Source organism: Giraffa tippelskirchi, chromosome 5, assembly GCF_054371585.1.
Source record: "Giraffa tippelskirchi isolate mGirTip1 chromosome 5, T2T-mGirTip1v1.2.pri, whole genome shotgun sequence".
In the NCBI taxonomy this organism is placed as follows: Eukaryota; Metazoa; Chordata; class Mammalia; order Artiodactyla; family Giraffidae; genus Giraffa; species Giraffa tippelskirchi.
In genome coordinates this window covers 34990322-35007250 of record NC_137279.1, presented here as the reverse complement: position 1 = coordinate 35007250, position 16929 = coordinate 34990322, and the positions used below count along the sequence as shown (strand labels likewise).

The 16929-nt window shown below is 45.6% G+C and overlaps 1 protein-coding gene across 4 annotated transcripts in view; it reads left to right on the top strand.

Annotated features, from left to right (window-relative positions):
* The first annotated feature begins 8560 nt into the window (after positions 1-8560).
* LOC145506288 (solute carrier family 2, facilitated glucose transporter member 5) overlaps positions 8561-16929 on the top strand; it is a 32463-nt gene continuing 24094 nt past the window's right edge. The window contains exons 1-2 of one of the 4 annotated variants that reach the window (XM_081490522.1): positions 8561-8609; positions 10058-10148. In XM_081490522.1, coding sequence (XP_081346648.1) covers positions 10116-10148 — 33 coding nt within the window. In that variant the 5' untranslated portion in view covers positions 8561-8609; positions 10058-10115. Of the gene's footprint in view, positions 8708-10057; positions 10149-16929 lie in introns of all 4 variants that reach the window. The other 3 variants (XM_081490523.1, XM_081490524.1, XM_081490525.1) reach the window with 3 other exon arrangements.

Here is a 16929-nt window from a genome sequence, read left to right as displayed (position 1 = left end):
AACTAAGATCCCACAAGCTGCACAGCTCCGTCAAAAAGACAAACAAACCTGATTTTGACTGTAATCAATTAAAGCAAACAAACAAATATATCAGTTCAGTTCAGTTGCTCAGTCGTGTCCGACTCTGCAACCCCATGGACTCCAGCATGCCAGGCTTCCCTGTCCATCACCAACTCCTGGAGCCTGCTCAAACTCATGTCCATCAAATTGGTGATGCCATCCAACCATCTCATCTTCTGTCATCCCCTTCTCCTCCTGCCTTCTATCTTTCCTAGCATTAGGGTCTTTTCCAGTGAGTCAGTTCTTCATATCAGGTGGCCAAAGTATTGGAGTTTCAGCCTCAGCATCAGTTCTTCCAATGAATGTTTAGGACTGATTTCCTTTAGGATTGACTGGTTTGATCTCCTTGCAGTCCAAGGAACTCTCAAGAGTCTTCTCCAACACCAAAGTTCAAAGCATCAATTCTTTGGCGCTCAGCTTTCTTTATAGTCCAGCTCTTACATCCATACATGACTACTGGCAAAAACCATATCTTTGACTAGATGGGCCTTTGTTGGCAAAGTAATGTCGCTGCTTTTTGATATACTGTCTAGGTTGGTCATAGCTTTTCTTCCAAGGAGCAAGCGTCTTTTAATTTCATGGCTGCAGTCACCGTCTGCAGAGATTTTGGAGCCCCCCAAAATAAAGTCTCTCACTGTTTCCATTGTTTCCTCATCTATTTGCCATGAAGTGATGGGACTGGATGCCATGATCTTCGTTTTTTGAATGTTGAGTTTTAAACCAGCTTTTTCACTCTCCTCTTTCACTTTCATCAGGAGCCTGTTTAGTTCCCCTTCACTTTTTGCCATAAAGGTGGTGTCATCTGCATATGTGAGGTTATTGATATTTCTCCCTGCAATCTTGATTCCAGCCTGTGCTTCATCCAGCCAGTACATCCATTTTGCATGATGTACTCTGCATATAAGTTAAATAAGCAGGGTGACAATATACAGCATTGACATGCTTCTTTCCCAATATGGAACCAGTCTGTTGTTTGGAACCATGTTTGGAACCATGTCCAATTCTAACTATAGCTTCTTGACCTGCATACAGATTTCTCAGGAGGCAGGTCAGGTGGTCTGGTATTCCTATCTCTTGAAGAATTTTCCAGTTTGTTGTGATCCACACAGTCAAAGGCTTTGGCATAGTCAATGAAGAAGAAGTAGATGTTTTTCTGGAAATCTCTTATGTTTTCTTTTTCTATGATCCAATGGATGTTGGCAATTTGATCTTTGGTTCCTCTGTCTTTTCTAAATCCAGCTTGAACATCTGGAAGTTCATGGTTCACATACTGTTGAAGCCTGGCTTGGAGAATTTTGAGCATTACTTTGCTAGTGTGTGAGATGAATGCAACTGTGTGGTAGTTTGAACATTCTTTCTTTTCTTTGGGATTGCTTTTTCTTTGGCATTGCTTTTCTTTGGGATTGGAATGAACACTGACCTTTTCCAGTCCTGTGGCCACTGCTGAATTTTTCAAATTGGCTGGCATATTGAGTGCAGCACTTTCACAGCATCATCTTTTAGGATTTGAAATAGCTCAACTGGAAATCCATCACCTCCACTAGCCTCCACTAGCTTTGTACGTAGTGATGCTTCCTAAGGCCCACTTGACTTCAGGATATCTGGCTCTAGGTCAGTGATCACACCATCATGGTTATCTGGGTCATGAAGATATTTTTTCTATAGTTCTTCGGTGTATTCTTGCCACCTCTTCTCAATATTTCTGCTTCTGTTAGGCCCATACCATTTCTGTCCTATATTGTGCCCATCTTTGCATGAAATGTTCCCTTGGTATCTCTAATTTTCTTGAAAAGATCTCTAGTCTTTCCCATCCTACTGTTATCCTCTATTTCTTTGCATTGATCACTGAGGAAGGCTTTCTTATCTCTCCTTGCTATTCTTTGGGACTCTGCATTCAAATAGGTATATCTCCTTTTCTCCTTTGCCTTTAGCTCCTCTTCTTTCTCAGCTATTTGTAAGGCCTCCGCAGACAACCATTTAGCCTTTTTGCATTTCTTTTTCTTGGGGATGGTCTTGATCACTGCCTCCTGCACAATGTCATGAGCCTCTACCCATAGTTCTTCAGGCACTCTATCAGATCTAATCCTTTGAATATATTTGTCACTTCCACTGTATAATTGTGAGGGATTTGATTTAGGTCATACCTGAATGGCCTAGTAGTTTTCCCTAGTTTCTTCAATTTAAGTCTGAATTTTGCAATAAGGGGTTCATGATCTGAGCCACAGTCAGCTCCCAGTCTTGTTTTTGCTGACTGTATAGAGCTTCTCCAACTTTGGCCGCAAAGAATATATTCAATCTGATTTTGGTATTGACCAGCTGGTGATGTCCATGTGTAGAGTAGTCTCTTGTGTTGTTGGAAGAGAATGTTTGCTATGACCAATGCATTCTCTTTGCAAAACTCTGTTAGCCTTTGCCCTGCTTCATTTTGTACTCCAAGGCCAAACTTGCCTGTTACTCCAGGTATCTCTTGACTTCCTACTTTTGCATTCCAGTCCCCTATAATGTAAAGGAAATCTTTTTTGGGTGTTAGTTCTATAAGGTCTTGCAAGTCTTCATAGAATCGTCCTACTTCAGCTTCTTCAGCATTTCTAGTTGGGGCATAGACTTGGATTACTGTGATATTGAATGGTTTGCCGTGGAAAAAACAGAGATCATTCTGTCGTTTTTGAGATTGTACCCAAGTACTGCACTTTGGACTCTTTTGTTGACTATGAGGGCTACTCCATTTCTTCTAAGAGATTTTGCCCACAGTATATTCAGATATAATGAATAATTATAATTCAGATATAGTGGTCATCTGAATCAAATTCGCCCATTCCAGTCCATTTTAGTTCACTGATTCCTAAAATGTCGATATTCACTCTTGCCATCTCCAGTTTGACCACTTCCAATTTACCTTGATTCATGAACATAATATTCCAGGTTCCTATGCAATATTGTTCTTTATAGCATCGGACTTTATTTCCATCACCAGTCACATCCACGACTGGGGGTTGTTTACGCTTTGGCTCTGTCTCTTCATTCTTTCTTGAATTATTTCTCCACTCTTCTCCAGTAACATATTGGGCACCTACCGACCTGGGAAGTTCATCTTTCAGTGCCTATCTTTTGCCTTTTCATACTGTTCATGGGGTTCTCAAGGCAAGAATACTAAAGTGGTTTGCCATTCCCTTCTCCAGTGGCCCAAGTTTTGTCAGAACTCTGCACCATGACCCATCCGATTTGGGTGGCCCTACAAGGCATGGTTCATAGTTTCAATGAGTTAGACAAGGCTGTGGTCCGTTTGATTAGTTTTCTGTTATTGTGGTTTACCTTCTCTCTGCCCTCTGACAGTTAAGGATAAGAGGCTTATGGAAGCTTCCTGATAGGAGAGACTTGACTGTGGGGGAAACTGGGTCTTATTCTGATGGGCGGGGCTGTGCTCAGTAAATCTTTAACTCAACCTTCTGTTGATGGGTGGGGCTGTGTTCCCTCCCTGTTGTCTGACCTAAGACCAAACTATGGTGGAAGTGATGAAGGTAATGGCAACCTCCTTCAAAAGGTCCCATGCATGCACTGCCCCAGTCAGTACCCTTGACCCTGCAGCAGGCCACAGCTGACCCATGGCTTCGTTGAAGACTCCTGGACACTCACAGGCAAGTTTGGATTGGTCTCTTGTGGGGTCATTGCTCCTTTCTCCTGGATCCTGGTGAGCACGAGGCGCAAGATTCTGTTTCCCTAGTCCTGTGTAAGTTCGTCTGCTCAGCAGCTCTATGGTGGGGTTAATGGCGACCTCCTCCAAGAGGACTTATGCCACACAGAGGTCTGCTGCACCCAGAGCTCCTGCCCCTGTGGCAGGCCACTGCTGACCCATACCTCCACAGGAGACACTCAAACACTCAAAGGCAGGTCTGGCTCAGTCTCGGTGGGGTCTCCGGGTCTTGGTGTGCACAAGGTTTTGTTTGAGCCCTCCTAGCATCTGAGCTTCCCTCCTAGCTCAGTTGGTAAAGAATCCGCCGGCAGTGCAGGAGACACTGTTTTGATCCCTGGGTTGGGAAGATCCACTGGAGGAGGGATAGGCTACCCACTCCAGTATTCTTGGGCTTCCCTTGTGGCTCAGCTGGTAATGAATCTGCCTGCAATGTGGGAAACCTGGGTTAGATCCCAGAGTTGGGAAGATCCCTTGGAGAAAGGAAAGGCTACCCACTCCAGTATTCTGGCCTGGAGACTTCCATGGGCCATATAGACCATGGGGTTGCAAAGAGTTGGACATGACTGAGCAATTTTCTCTGGCGGTTATGGGGTTTGATTCTAAATGTGATTTCGCCCCTCCTACTGTCTTGCCGGGACTTCTCCTTTGCCCTTGGACATGGGGTATCTTTTTAAGGGGGCATCTAACATTCTCCTGTTGATGATTGTTCAGTAGTGAGTTGTAATTTTGGAGTTCTCACAGGGGAAGATGAGCACATGTCCTTCTACTTTGCCATCTTGAAAGCAAAAACCCATTTGTTTATATACACACACATACATATATATACATAGGCTTATATATATATGTATACATAGGCATATATATATATACACACACAGGAATATATATATATATATATATATATATGCTGCTGCTGCTAAGTCGCTTCAGTCATGTCCGACTCTGTGCGACCCCATAGACGGCAACCCACCAGGCTCCGCCGTCCCCGGGATTCTCCAGGCAAGAATACTGGAGTGGGTTGCCATTTCCTTCTCCAGTGCATGAAAGGGAAAAGTGAAAGTGAAGTCGCTCAGTCGTGTCTGACTCTTAGCGACCCCATGAACTGTAGCCTACCAGGCTCCTCCGTCCATGGGATTTTCCAGGCAAGAGTACTGGAGTGGGGTGCCATTGCCTTCTCCAATATATAGGCTTATACATATATATGTGGCAACCCACTCCAGTATTCTTGCCTGGAGAATCCCCTGGACAGAGGAGTCTGGTGGGCTACAGTCCATGGGGTTGCAGAGTCAGTTACGACTGAGCAACTGACACATACACACACATATATATATAGGCATATATATAGGCTTCCCAGGTGGCACTAGTGGTAAAGAACCCACTTGCCAATGCAGGAAACCTAAGAGCCACAGGCTCGATTTCTGGATCGGGAAGATCCCTTGGAGGAAGGTGTTGCAACCCACTCAAATATTCTTCCCGAAGAATCCCATGGACAGAGGAACCTGGCAGGCTACAGTCCATAGCTCGCAAAGAGTCAGACACGACCAAGTGTTCACTTTTCACTAGGGAACCTACAGCAGTCTCTGCAATAAAGGCGCACAACAAAATTTAAACACTCCAGAACATTCCTAATAGAGATGACATCAGCACTGATCTGAAGCCCTGGTATCATTGTCTGATCTCAGAATGATGCCTAAAACTCGGCCTCTGTGCACTAGTGCTGAATCTCAGAGACAGAGTTTTGAGTGAAGTAGAAAACAAGAGCTTTATTGCTTTGCCAGACAAAGAGGGACAGAGAAGACTCATGTCCTTCACAAACTGTGTCCCAACCCAGGAGCATTGGATGATGAGTTTTACAGCAATAGTTCAAGGAGGGGATTGCTGATAAGATTAGAGTGTGTGCCTGGCCTAAACTCCTTTAAACTAGTCTGGTAATCTGATGGGTTTCTGTGGTTCCTTTAATCTGGAGAGCTTCTCTGGAATGAAGAATGCTGACATCTTCCATTTGTTGTGTAGTTTTGGTTCTACAAAGAGTTTAAAGATATTATGTGTATCCCTTGAGGCAGAACCAGGACCCTACCCCAAGGCTGCATTGTTATTTGTTGGCTGTTTCTCCCATCTCTACTTTCCCTCCCTTCCCAGATTAGCAACAGTTCAATTCTACCCTTTGGGACTCAGGAAAAGACATGGAGGCTGGAGTCTGTTCCCTACAAACAAGAAACGGGGTACACAGAAAGGCTTTTGTGTCCAGGAGCTGTCCTGTTCAGTTTCAACAATAGTCCAGGGATTTGCCAACCTGCTGTGTGATGCTAATTCAACATCTCACATCTTGGCTACATTTTCCCATATAAACTTTTTCTTTTCGATTTCTGAAAAGCTTCATTTTCAGAAAGACCATTTTTATTTTTTGTTTGTATTACAACAGTAATACAAAAATCCTCTTAATTCCCCTTGGTGTCAATCATCAAGTTTTGTCAATTTCCATCCTAAATATCTCTCAAATGCATGTATTTCTCTAATCTCTGCCACCACACAGTTCAAGCAACTGGCATCTTTTGCCTGTGTCTGTGCTCGGTCACTTCAGTCATGTCTATTTGCAGACCTATGGACTGTAGCCTGCCAGACTTCTCTGTCCATGGAATTCTCCAGGCAAGAATACCGGAGTGGGTTGCCATTTCCTCTTCCAGGGGATCTTCCTGACCCAGGGATTGAAACTGAGTCTCTTGTGTCTCCTGCATTGGCAGGTGGATTCTTTATCACTGGCGCCACCCGGGAAGCCCATCTTTTGCCTGTTCAACAGCAAAGAATCTCTCTTCTCTTCCCCAAATCCACTGGTCTCTTGTCTCCGCATCACTTCTCCTCTAGGCGGCCACAGTGAACTTTTAAAAACACAGATCTGATCAACCTCCATCCTCTAATGCCTTTTCTCTTCTAGAACAAAAATCAAGCTCTCTCACCCGGGCTATAAGTCTGGCCCTACCCACTTCCCCAGCCTCCTTCTTCATTCACTCTTCCTGTCTAGTGCTCTTCAGCTATACTGACCTTGCAATTTCTCTTCTACCACAGAGCCTTGGCATGTACTGTTCCTTATCTGGAAGGATTTCTTCACCACCCCATCCCCATCTCATCCCCCTTTGCTTTGCTGTTGTTCAGCTGCTAAGTTGTATCTGACTCTTTGCGACCTCATGGCCTGCAGCACACCAGGCTTTCCTGTCCTCCATTATTTCCCAGAGCTTGCTCAAACTCACGTCCGTTGAGTCAGTGATGCCATCCAACCATCTCATCCTCTGTTACCCTTTCTTTTCCTGCCCTCAATCTTTCCCAGCATCAGGGTCTTTTCCAATGTGTTGGCTCTTCACATCAGGTGGCCAAAGTATTGGAGCTTCAGCTTTAGCACTGCTCTATTCATCTTTCTTTCCCATTTCAGCTCAAGCTCACTTTTTTAGGGATGACTTCCCTGACCATCTCCCCAGCCCTTCTTTAGAGCTCTTTTAAATTCATCAAGTGTTTTACCAGACTAAATTCTACCTTCCCTGCCAAATTCTTAGCCACATGATATATTTACATTTTATATTAATGAAGCTTAATAATAGTAATATACGTTAATAATAATGATTTGAGAATGAGATATGGGACCCAAATTCTCTTGTCAGTATTCTTGGCAAACAAGTATTCTTAGCAAACACTTTCTCCATTGTGAGAGATTAGAGAGCACCTAATCTAGAGAAAAGGACCCCCCAAAAAAGGACCCCAAAATTAGTTTTGGGTCCTTCTCTGGATAAAATCCTAATATAATTTCCCTGTAATGAATCAAACTGTATGGAAGGTGGGGAAGAGAAAATCAGGAAAGTCCCGGCAGAACCTGAGTCTGGCCACTTTTCCCTTTTACTTTATTTATTTTTTAAAATTATTTTTTATTGGAGTGTGGTTGATTTATAATGTTGTCTTAGTTTCTGCTGAAAAGCAAAGTGAATCACTTATACATATACATATATCCATCTTTTTTAGATTATTTTCCCATATAGGTCATTACAGAGTGCTGCAAGTTTCCTTTGCTATACAATAGGTTTTTAGTTATCTCCCTTTTGCTTTAAAAATGATTCTTTGGCTCTCATCAGAGGTAGTTTCAAGCACAGGTCAGTTTCTTGGAAACATTAGTACGTGTTCCCAGGACACGCCTAGGTCTGCTATGTGCTATTAGGCAAAATGTCCTTGGGTTAATCAGTGTTGTTTAGTATTGTCATTTTAAACCCCAAAGCAAAATCGGATTTCAATCGGTAGTTTCCCTTCCTAGTTCAGAAGGAGAGGAGAGCAGGGCAGGAGAGCGAGGGCCAATGATGTAAAGAAGACACTCCCCTCCTCCCGGCTCCTCGACACCTTCCCCTCCGCGCCCCCACCCCCACCCCTCCGCTCCTCCGTCTCCTCTCCATCCGCTTTTTCAGCTCTCGCGGATAATAAATAAGCATGGAAAGTCCAGAAAACCACGGACACTTGCAGAGGGCCAGCCCAGGCCACACAGCAGGGACAGTCCCCGCCTCGGACCAGGGGGCCAGTCCGCGTTCTGATTCCCCATTATCCGTGGACGCCCAAAGGACCACCTTCCTCCCAAGGGCCTAAAGGGTCCTGAGGATCCCAGGCTGCTGGGCCTGGGGCGGGGCCGGGGGCGGAAAGACCTAGCAGGGGACACAGACGACCTGAGCAAGGACAATTCTGTTCCAGGCCCTCCGGGTTCCCAGGTGCCCTGGCTGACGAGGCTCCAGACCGACGCATCCCCAGGCGCGTTCTCCCCGCTCGCGCTGCGCTCCCGCCGCTGAGGCGTTGGTGACGCCGAGGCAGTGCCTGCCTGAGGCCTACGGAGCAGGTACTGCGGACCCCCAATCCCACCCCATCCTGGGCCTGTGCCGCCGTCTTCTCCCCCACCCCAACTCCAAGTGGGAGGTCAAGGCCGCAGGAAGAGAGGTCTGTGTCCCCCTCTCTCCGTTTTCAGCTCCGCGCCGGGCCCACAGCGGGCCAAGTGGCAGCTTTGGGCCAAGAAGTGGTTCTCTTGATTTCCTCTGGGCCTGGCAATGACCCATGATGGCAAACTTCTGACATTGCTTTTGTTTTCCCCAACCTGTCCCCTTTCTTCTCTCTCCCCTCCCCAATCCCCCGCCCCCCTCAACTAAAGTGCATTTTCTTTGGAGAATTTTTCAAAACTCTTTTGAAATAATTGGAAACCTCTGGTCTTGCCAAACCTTAGCTGGAAATCATTGTATTAGGGCTGTGACCCAGAAGGGAAAAAACAAGAAGTGAGGTTAGAGAGAGAAAATGGTCAATGCCCACCTCTCCACTGCCCCCCAGTACACCCCACACACATGTTAATGGGGAAGCAGGGACCACATACACACACACAGTCACCTTCCTCTGCAGCCTCGCACACAGAGGCACCTGAGCACAATTCCCAAGCTTGCCGCTGCTGCCAAGACCAGTGCCTGACACACAGTGGGCCCCCAGTTAACTGTTACTTGAAGGTGAACCAGGCCATGTGCCTATATTAACTGTGGGGGTTGTGCCACAGCACATAAAACAGGGAATATGCCTTGTAAGGGTGAAAACCTTGTGAGGCTTTGCTCTGGATTTTGATCGCTTGACCTGATGTGCCCCCATGATGGCTGAACACGTGCTGAGTGCAGGGGGCTGACAACGGCCGGACCATGAGTGAGGACCCACATGAGCAGCTGTGACTCACTTTCCCTGCCCTGCAGATAAAGGGATTTAAAATATTTACTGCTTTTGCAATAGTGATGATTACACAGAAAATCGCATCCCCGGGCCACTCTGCGTTCCTTAAAAAGAAAAATAAGAAACTTTCCGAGAAAAGTGTTTCATGGTAATTTGGGCAAAAGCCAAGTCTCCAGTGGAGAGACTTGGCTGCAGGATTTCTGGCAGGGACCTCTTCTGAGAAGCCACTAATGACCCCCTCTCTTGCCCCTGTGTTACCTGGCGGATTATAGGGTCAGTGGCACCTGTTGCTTTCCATGTGTTTGTGACAGAAATAACCCTTCCAGTCACTCATCATGAGTCTGACTTTCGCAGTAAGAAAATACCGCAGACTGTCTCAATCAGGAAGGCACGGTGCCTACAGTCCCTGGGGGGTGCCCACTTGCTGAGCTAGACCCTAGACAGCTCCTTTCAAAAGAAGAAGTGAAAACAAGGCAAACGCCTGAGTTCCCGAAAGGGTTATTCTGCCTTAGACTGCCCATAAAAATGCTATTGGCTGTTACCTGGCTCGGCCAAAGTACATCCAGAATGTCTTCTCTCGCCATTCAGTGCATTTGGTATTTTGGCTGAAAGGAAACAAGCAGAACTCTGCACTTCCAGAGCAAAGATGAAGCCGCAGGATCCAGTCAAGAGGGAAGGGGTAAGTGTGCTGTCAGGGAGGCAGTGAGGAGCAGCCCCATCACAGGACCTGTTCAGCATTGCTGGGGGATGCTCTTCAAAGCCGTGTGCACTGGGGGACCTGCCCCTCAGAGTTCACCCAGCAGCTGGACTTTACAGGGACTAGAGAGAGGAGAGATTTAGAGACTTTTAGGTTTAGAGGTTCTTTGGGAAGCATTCTTCTGGAACAACTTTTCAAAGTAGTTAGAACAGAATTGATGGGACTCAAAGGATTAATTTATCACAACTTCCTTAAGAACTTGAGGTGAAGGGCTTCTGAAATCAGCAACAATATCCTTTCCCATGGCCCCTGAGAGGTTTTTTTTTTGATTTGATTTGATTTTGGCTTCTGGACATTTTCATTAACCTTTTCAGCAGTAAATCAGCTAAGCCATTATGCAAAGAAGATAGAAAGGATGTTGCAGGATTTGAATGTAACTCAGCTTGGTAGCAGATATTTCCTACCTTTTAGATAATGAGACTCCTTTTTTTTAGAGACAAAAGATTTTTCTGGACTTCTCTCGAAGTGTGCTGCTGTTTAATTGCTATTGTTATTTGTAATTTTCTTTTGCTGTACTTTTGATTATCTTTTGATTGAGGAAAATACATAGGGACAGAAAGGTAACATAAAATTACTGACACTTTTAAGAAGTTTGTATTTTATTCATTGCAACAGCATCTGCTTATATTGATGGGAGGAAATACATATCTGTACAAATTACTATTTATTCATAGATATGAGACCCTTGCCATGGACAGGTTGGACACATGTTCTAGAGTTAAAAGATTAAAGCGGGTTTGGAAGGTAGAAATACCTGGGATTCATTTCTGCTCCAACCTATTCTAGCTGTGGGAACTTGGGCAAGTTATTTAACTACTCTGTGCCTCTGTTTTCTCATCTATAAAATGGGAATGATAGCCATGCCACTCACAGAGGGCTGCTGGAACAACTAAATGAGATGATGTATGTAAATTACCTGGCACCGAGTAGATCCCCCATACATGTTATTCTTTAAATTAATTTATTTTTGGCTGTACTAGGCCTTCTTTGCTGCACACAGGCCCTCTCTAGTTGCAGTGAGCAGGGGCTACTCTTCATTGTGGTGCACAGGCTTCTCCTTGAGGTGGCTTCTCTTGTGGAGCATGGGCTCTGGGCACACAGGCTTCAGGAATTGTGGTGTGTGGGCTCAGTAGTTGCATCACATAGGCTTAGTTGCTCCTCGGCATGGGAGATCTTCCCAGACCAGGGATCAAATCTGGTATTCTCTGCACTGACAGGCAGTTTCCCACCCACTGTCCCACTAGGGAAGTCCCCATATTATTATTTTTTGATCATCCTTCAGAGCAGGGCGCTACTGACAGTCGGAGCCAGTTGGTTCTTTGCTATGGGCCCGGGGAGCGGGATGGTGGTGGGGGCTTGGGTATTGTAGGTTGTTGAGCATCATCTCTGGTGTCTACTCACCAGATGCCAGTCTCACCCTCGCCCATGAGATTGCCTGATTTAGAAATCAGTGCCTCACTCCACAGGGATTGTCTTGTCGACCTCATGGTAACAAGACCGTGTTAGGTCAAATGTTATCTCTATTTTACGGAGAAGAGACTGTGAGATAACAAGAACTTAGGGATTAGAGGGTCAGGGGAAGCCCTGGTCCTTTCTGTGCCGTCCCGTCAGAGAGCAATGCACCACCCAACTGTGTCCCCAGGTGCGGCTGCAAAATAACAAACGCCCCACGTGGTGGTGGTCCCTGAAAATGAACAATGCATTTTGAAAGGAGGTGATTAAATGGTTACATACAAAACATACGGGCTGATCATAGTCACTGCTCCTGCGATCCTCCCAGGAAGGAGGCCTCCTTCAGGGCTCCACCCGGGGGAATGCATGCTGCCCCCTTCCAGGCTCCTGAGGGCAGACCTAGTCCTTTGGTAAATACGTGCTGGGGGACATCAAAACAGAACTATGGCGGTGGTAGCTGTGAACAAGAACCTGCAAGTCACAAAGCAAAGCTGAGGGGGCATTTAGGAACTGAGGAGAAGTGGGAGGGCGCAGTGGTGAGCGAGGCCATAGAGTCTGGGCTACCACTGGGGGTAGGGGTGGGGGGCTGCTCAGGCTGGTGGGGAGGGCCCAGCTTTCTGTCTCCCTGGTGGCTGTGTGTGTGACCGCAGCCTCACTGGCCTTTGGGTTCCTCATCTGTAAAGAGAAAAGACACAAATTTGGTATGCCTCAAGACTTCCCACTGGGAAAAAAAGATTCTTGGGCTGAAAGACAAAATAAAATGGATTAGAAAAAGAAAATGCCAGAATGCTATGGAAGATGAAAACAGTTTTTTTGTGGCATGCTGCCACCACCAACTAGTTGAGTGTCACTGAGCAAGTAACTTCCCTCTGGTCTGCATCGTTAATAATTAATATTGATAGCAAACCTCTGATGTAACGTGTAACGCTTGTAGTGTGTACAAGTCAGCTGTGGGTCTGAGCGTTTCACACGTATGAACCCATTTATTCCCCACATACATCCTGTGAGGAAGGCAGTATCATCATCCCCATTTTACAGATGAAGGAACAGAGGAGCTTAGGAGCTGGCCCAAGGCCACACAGCTAGCAGCAAGAAAGGCAGCTGTGAACTCCTACAGAGACAGGGCACCTCCAGTTTGTCTGTCTCGCCTCCCCTCAGCACTCAAGACCTCAGGGAATGTTTGTGAAACTTTGGATTCATTCCATAGTGTGATAAAGTACCATGTTAATAATTCATAGGAACTCTTATTTTCCCGGGATATTTTTGTTCTGACTGGAGATGCCTGACAAGCAAAAGTCTTAGGCTGAGAGTGTCTCTCTGATGGTAGAAAAGAAACTGGAGACAAATTCCTAAGAGAGATGGTTTGGGTGGGGCCTTCTTCCCAGAGACCTGGAATCACATCTTGTCAGAAGGCTTGCCCTGAGGGTGGGTGTCCTACTCGAGTCTCAAAATGTTCTCACCATCTTGAAAAACAGGAAGCCAGCTTACTGTGGGCACGAAGGAAGTGACCCCTAGCTTTTCTCCAAAGCACAAATCACAGCTCCCCCTGGCCTCAGACAACAGCCCCGTCTCATGTCTCGAGGCCGCTGAGCCACTTGTCGTTCTTTTTTTAAATTAATTTTATTTATTTCTGGCTGTGCTGGGTCTTCATTGCTATGTGGAGCTTTTCTCTAGTTGCAGCAAGCGAGGCTGCTCTTTGCTGCGATGCACAGGCTTCTCTTTGTAGGGGCTTCTCGTTGCGGGGCACAGTCTCTAGGGCACACAGGCTTTAGTAGTTGCAGCACACGGGCTCAGTAGTTGCAACTCCCAAGCTCTAGAGCACAGGCTCAATAGTTGTGGTGCGTGGGCATGGGCTTAGTTGCTCTGTAGCATGTGGGATATTCCCAGACCAAGGATCGAACCCATGTCTCCTGTACTAGCAGGCAGATTCTTTACCTCTGAGCCACCAAGGAAGCCCCTCTTGTCATTTGTAACAAGCTTGTGGGAGACTTGCATATCCTGTCTGGCCCCTTCCTCTCTCTCTCATGCCCTAATCCAACCTGGTACCAAATTCTTCCTTTTGTCCTCCTCACAAGTATTAAAAAAAGAAGAGAAGAGAGACAAAAAGGAAAGCTTAAACTCTGAATTTCTCTTACACCCCTCTTTTATGTAATGTAATAACTTCATTGGGAATATAACTCCCTGACCATTTCGCCCCTTTAAAATTATACAATTTAATATATATTCACAGAGTTGAATAACTACCACCATAATCAATTAAAAATTTTTTTAAAAGTATTTTTTATTTTTTAAATTTATTTTTGGCTGCACTGGGTTTTCGTTGCTGTGCACAGGCTTTCTTTAGGTGTAGTGAGCCAGAACTACTCTCTAGTTGTAGTACACGGGGCTTTTCGTTGCGGTGGCTTTTCTTGTTGCAGACCACGAGCTCTAGGGCACGCAGGCTTCAGTAGCTGTGGCACATGGGTTCAGTTGCCCTGAGGCATGTGAAATCTTCCCGGACCAGGGATCGAATCTGTGTCCCCTGCATTGACAGGCAGATTCTTAACCACTGGACAACCAGGGAAGTCTACCACAATCAATTTTACAAGATTTTCATCACCTTTAAAAGAAACTCTGTACCTATTGACAGTCATTCTGCATTTCCCCCATCTCCTCCTCTTCTCCCCCAACCCTGGGCAATCAGTGATTGACCTCTGTCTCTGTGGATCTGTCTATTCTGGACATTTCACACAGATGGAATCAGGTGATCTTCTGTGACTGGTTTCTTTCATGTAGCCCATTTTCAAGGTCTGTTCACTTTGTAGGCAGTAATAGTGCTTCATTCCTTTTCACAGCCATGTAATATTTCATTGAATGACTATTCCACATTTTGCTTATCGGTTCATCAGTTCATGAACATTTGGGTTGTTTCCACTTTTTGAATATGGTAAAAATGCTGCTATGAATATTTGTGATCAAGTTTGTGTGAACATATGTTTTCATTCTCTTGAGTATAAACCTAGGAGTGAAGTTGCTGGGTCATATACTTACTCTACATTTAACTTTTTGAAGAACTGCTGGACTGTTTTCCAAAGTGGCTGCACCATTTTACATTCCCCCAGCAATGTGAGAGGGTTCTAATGTTCTCAACGTCCTCATCAACACATATTATCTGTTTTGTTGGCTTTAATCATCCTAATGAGTGAGCAGTAGTATCACATTGTGGGTTTGATTTTCATTTTTCTCACAGAGTACCAAATCCTTTGATTTTGCTTCCTAAAATAATCCTCAAAGCCGGCACTTCTTGCCCCTGCCTCAGTCACTCGCTTACCCAAGCCCCCACTCTCTCTCAGTCACTTTGCTGACTTCCCTTTTTAACCACTTATGTGGATTTTCTTCGTAAAACTTGCTACAGTTCTAGTTTAATTATTAAGTACTTAAAAAAAAATGTCTTCCCCATTGGACCACAGTCTTCTTGGGGGCAGGCATTTTGCTTGGCAGACTGTAGGGTGGTACCTGGCTCATAGTTGGCTGTCAATAAATATTTGTTTAATGCATAGTCCATGAAAAATTAATCAACAGTCAATCTAAGAAAGACATGGAAGTTTTTATTCACGCCAGCTTGAGGATTATAACCTGGGAGACAGCCTTTCAGAGAGCTCTGGGGACTGTTCCTCCTGTTAGAAGTCAAAGCACAATTACGTAATTTCTGAGACAGAGGGTTATATACATCAAAGTAATGTATTGATGGTTTACATAGTCTAGCAAAGCAAGTAGAGAGCTATTGTGACCTCTTATAGGGTTGAAGAAGGAATGTTATCTCCTAAGGTTTTATCTTGCTGGGGCCAGGAGGAAATTGCTTTTTTTATTATTTATTTATCTATTTGGGAGTAGGCATTCCTGTGTTTTCTAAGGGGACCTAGTTAATGTGTAACACAGATGCACAATGCACCCTAAAGGGGAGGAGATAGTGGCCCAAGCAGTGAAGAAAATTTTACGTTAAATTTTTCTTTTCCTGTCTTAAGAATAGTTCTCTTTCATCCAAAGGAAGGAATTTGGACCAGCAAGGTCAGTGAGGACTTACCCAGAATGTCTTTGCTTTTTCCACAAAGGGTGAGCTCTGATTCCCAAGGGTCCCTAGAATGTGCCTGTGGCTTGAATTCAAGGGAGAAGCCAAGGACTAGAAGTTGACTCATGTGCTCCAGGCTTAGAGAATTGACAGCCTGAGATCCTTCTGATGAGTTTTGCTAGGATTCTGTAAAAGCAGTCAGGGAGCTGTCTAGTCATATGCCTGGCAAGATCTTCCCAGTTTAGGGTGTGAGCTCAGGGCATCACCCAGCTCCCTGGCTGAGCTTTGCTAAGGACTTCAAATCTTAGGACTCATCAAAGCAGAATGTTGGAGTTACCCCTGCGGAATGAATGAAGATGGGTGCGTTTATCACTTACTGAAAAGAGAATTGGAAGAGGAGACATTTTAATCAGCATTTTTTCTTCCTTCACTTCTTTCTTCCTTCCTTCCTCCCTTCCATCAAGTCAAGCAATAGGACAGCTGTGAAGTGAAGTGAAGTGAAATTCACTCAGTTGTGTCTGACTCTTTGTGACCCCATGGACTATACAGTCCGTGGAATTCTCCTTGCCAGAATACTGGAGTGGGTAGCCTTTCCCTTCTCCAGGGGATCTTCCCAACCCAAGGATAGAACCCAGGTCTCCCGCACTGCAGGCAGTTCTTTACCAGCTGAGCCACCAGGGAAGCCCAAGAATACTGGAGTGGGTAGCCTATCCTTCCCCAGCTACAGGGGAGGGACCTTTGCTTTGTTCTCTACTATCTCCCTAGTACCATAGGACCAGAACCATGCCTGACTCACAGTGGGTGTTCAGTCTGTTGAATGAATGAATGAATGAGTGAATGATTACCCAGAGCACTTTGGGAGATGAGCTCGGTTGGCCCTATGCTACCTACTGGGTGGGGTTTGGTGGGGGGGGGGTGTGCCTACCTGTGTACCCCCATCTTTAGAAAACACCGTGCAGCAACTGCTCTGGAACCCTTCTTCCCTCCTGGGCCCCAATGCCTGCTCCCTGACTTCCATCACCCACTGCCTCTACTGGCCCCAGGGAGTGGTGGGGCCTGAGCCCACTGCCCCTTGTTGGTGGCTCTTCTCATCCTCGCCAGAAACTTCCTATGAACAAAGCATTTGTTAATTCATTTGGTGGAGGGAGGGTTTGGCTCTTAACCGGGGCCCTTGCTGGTCCTGCACTTGCTCTGTAGGGTGGG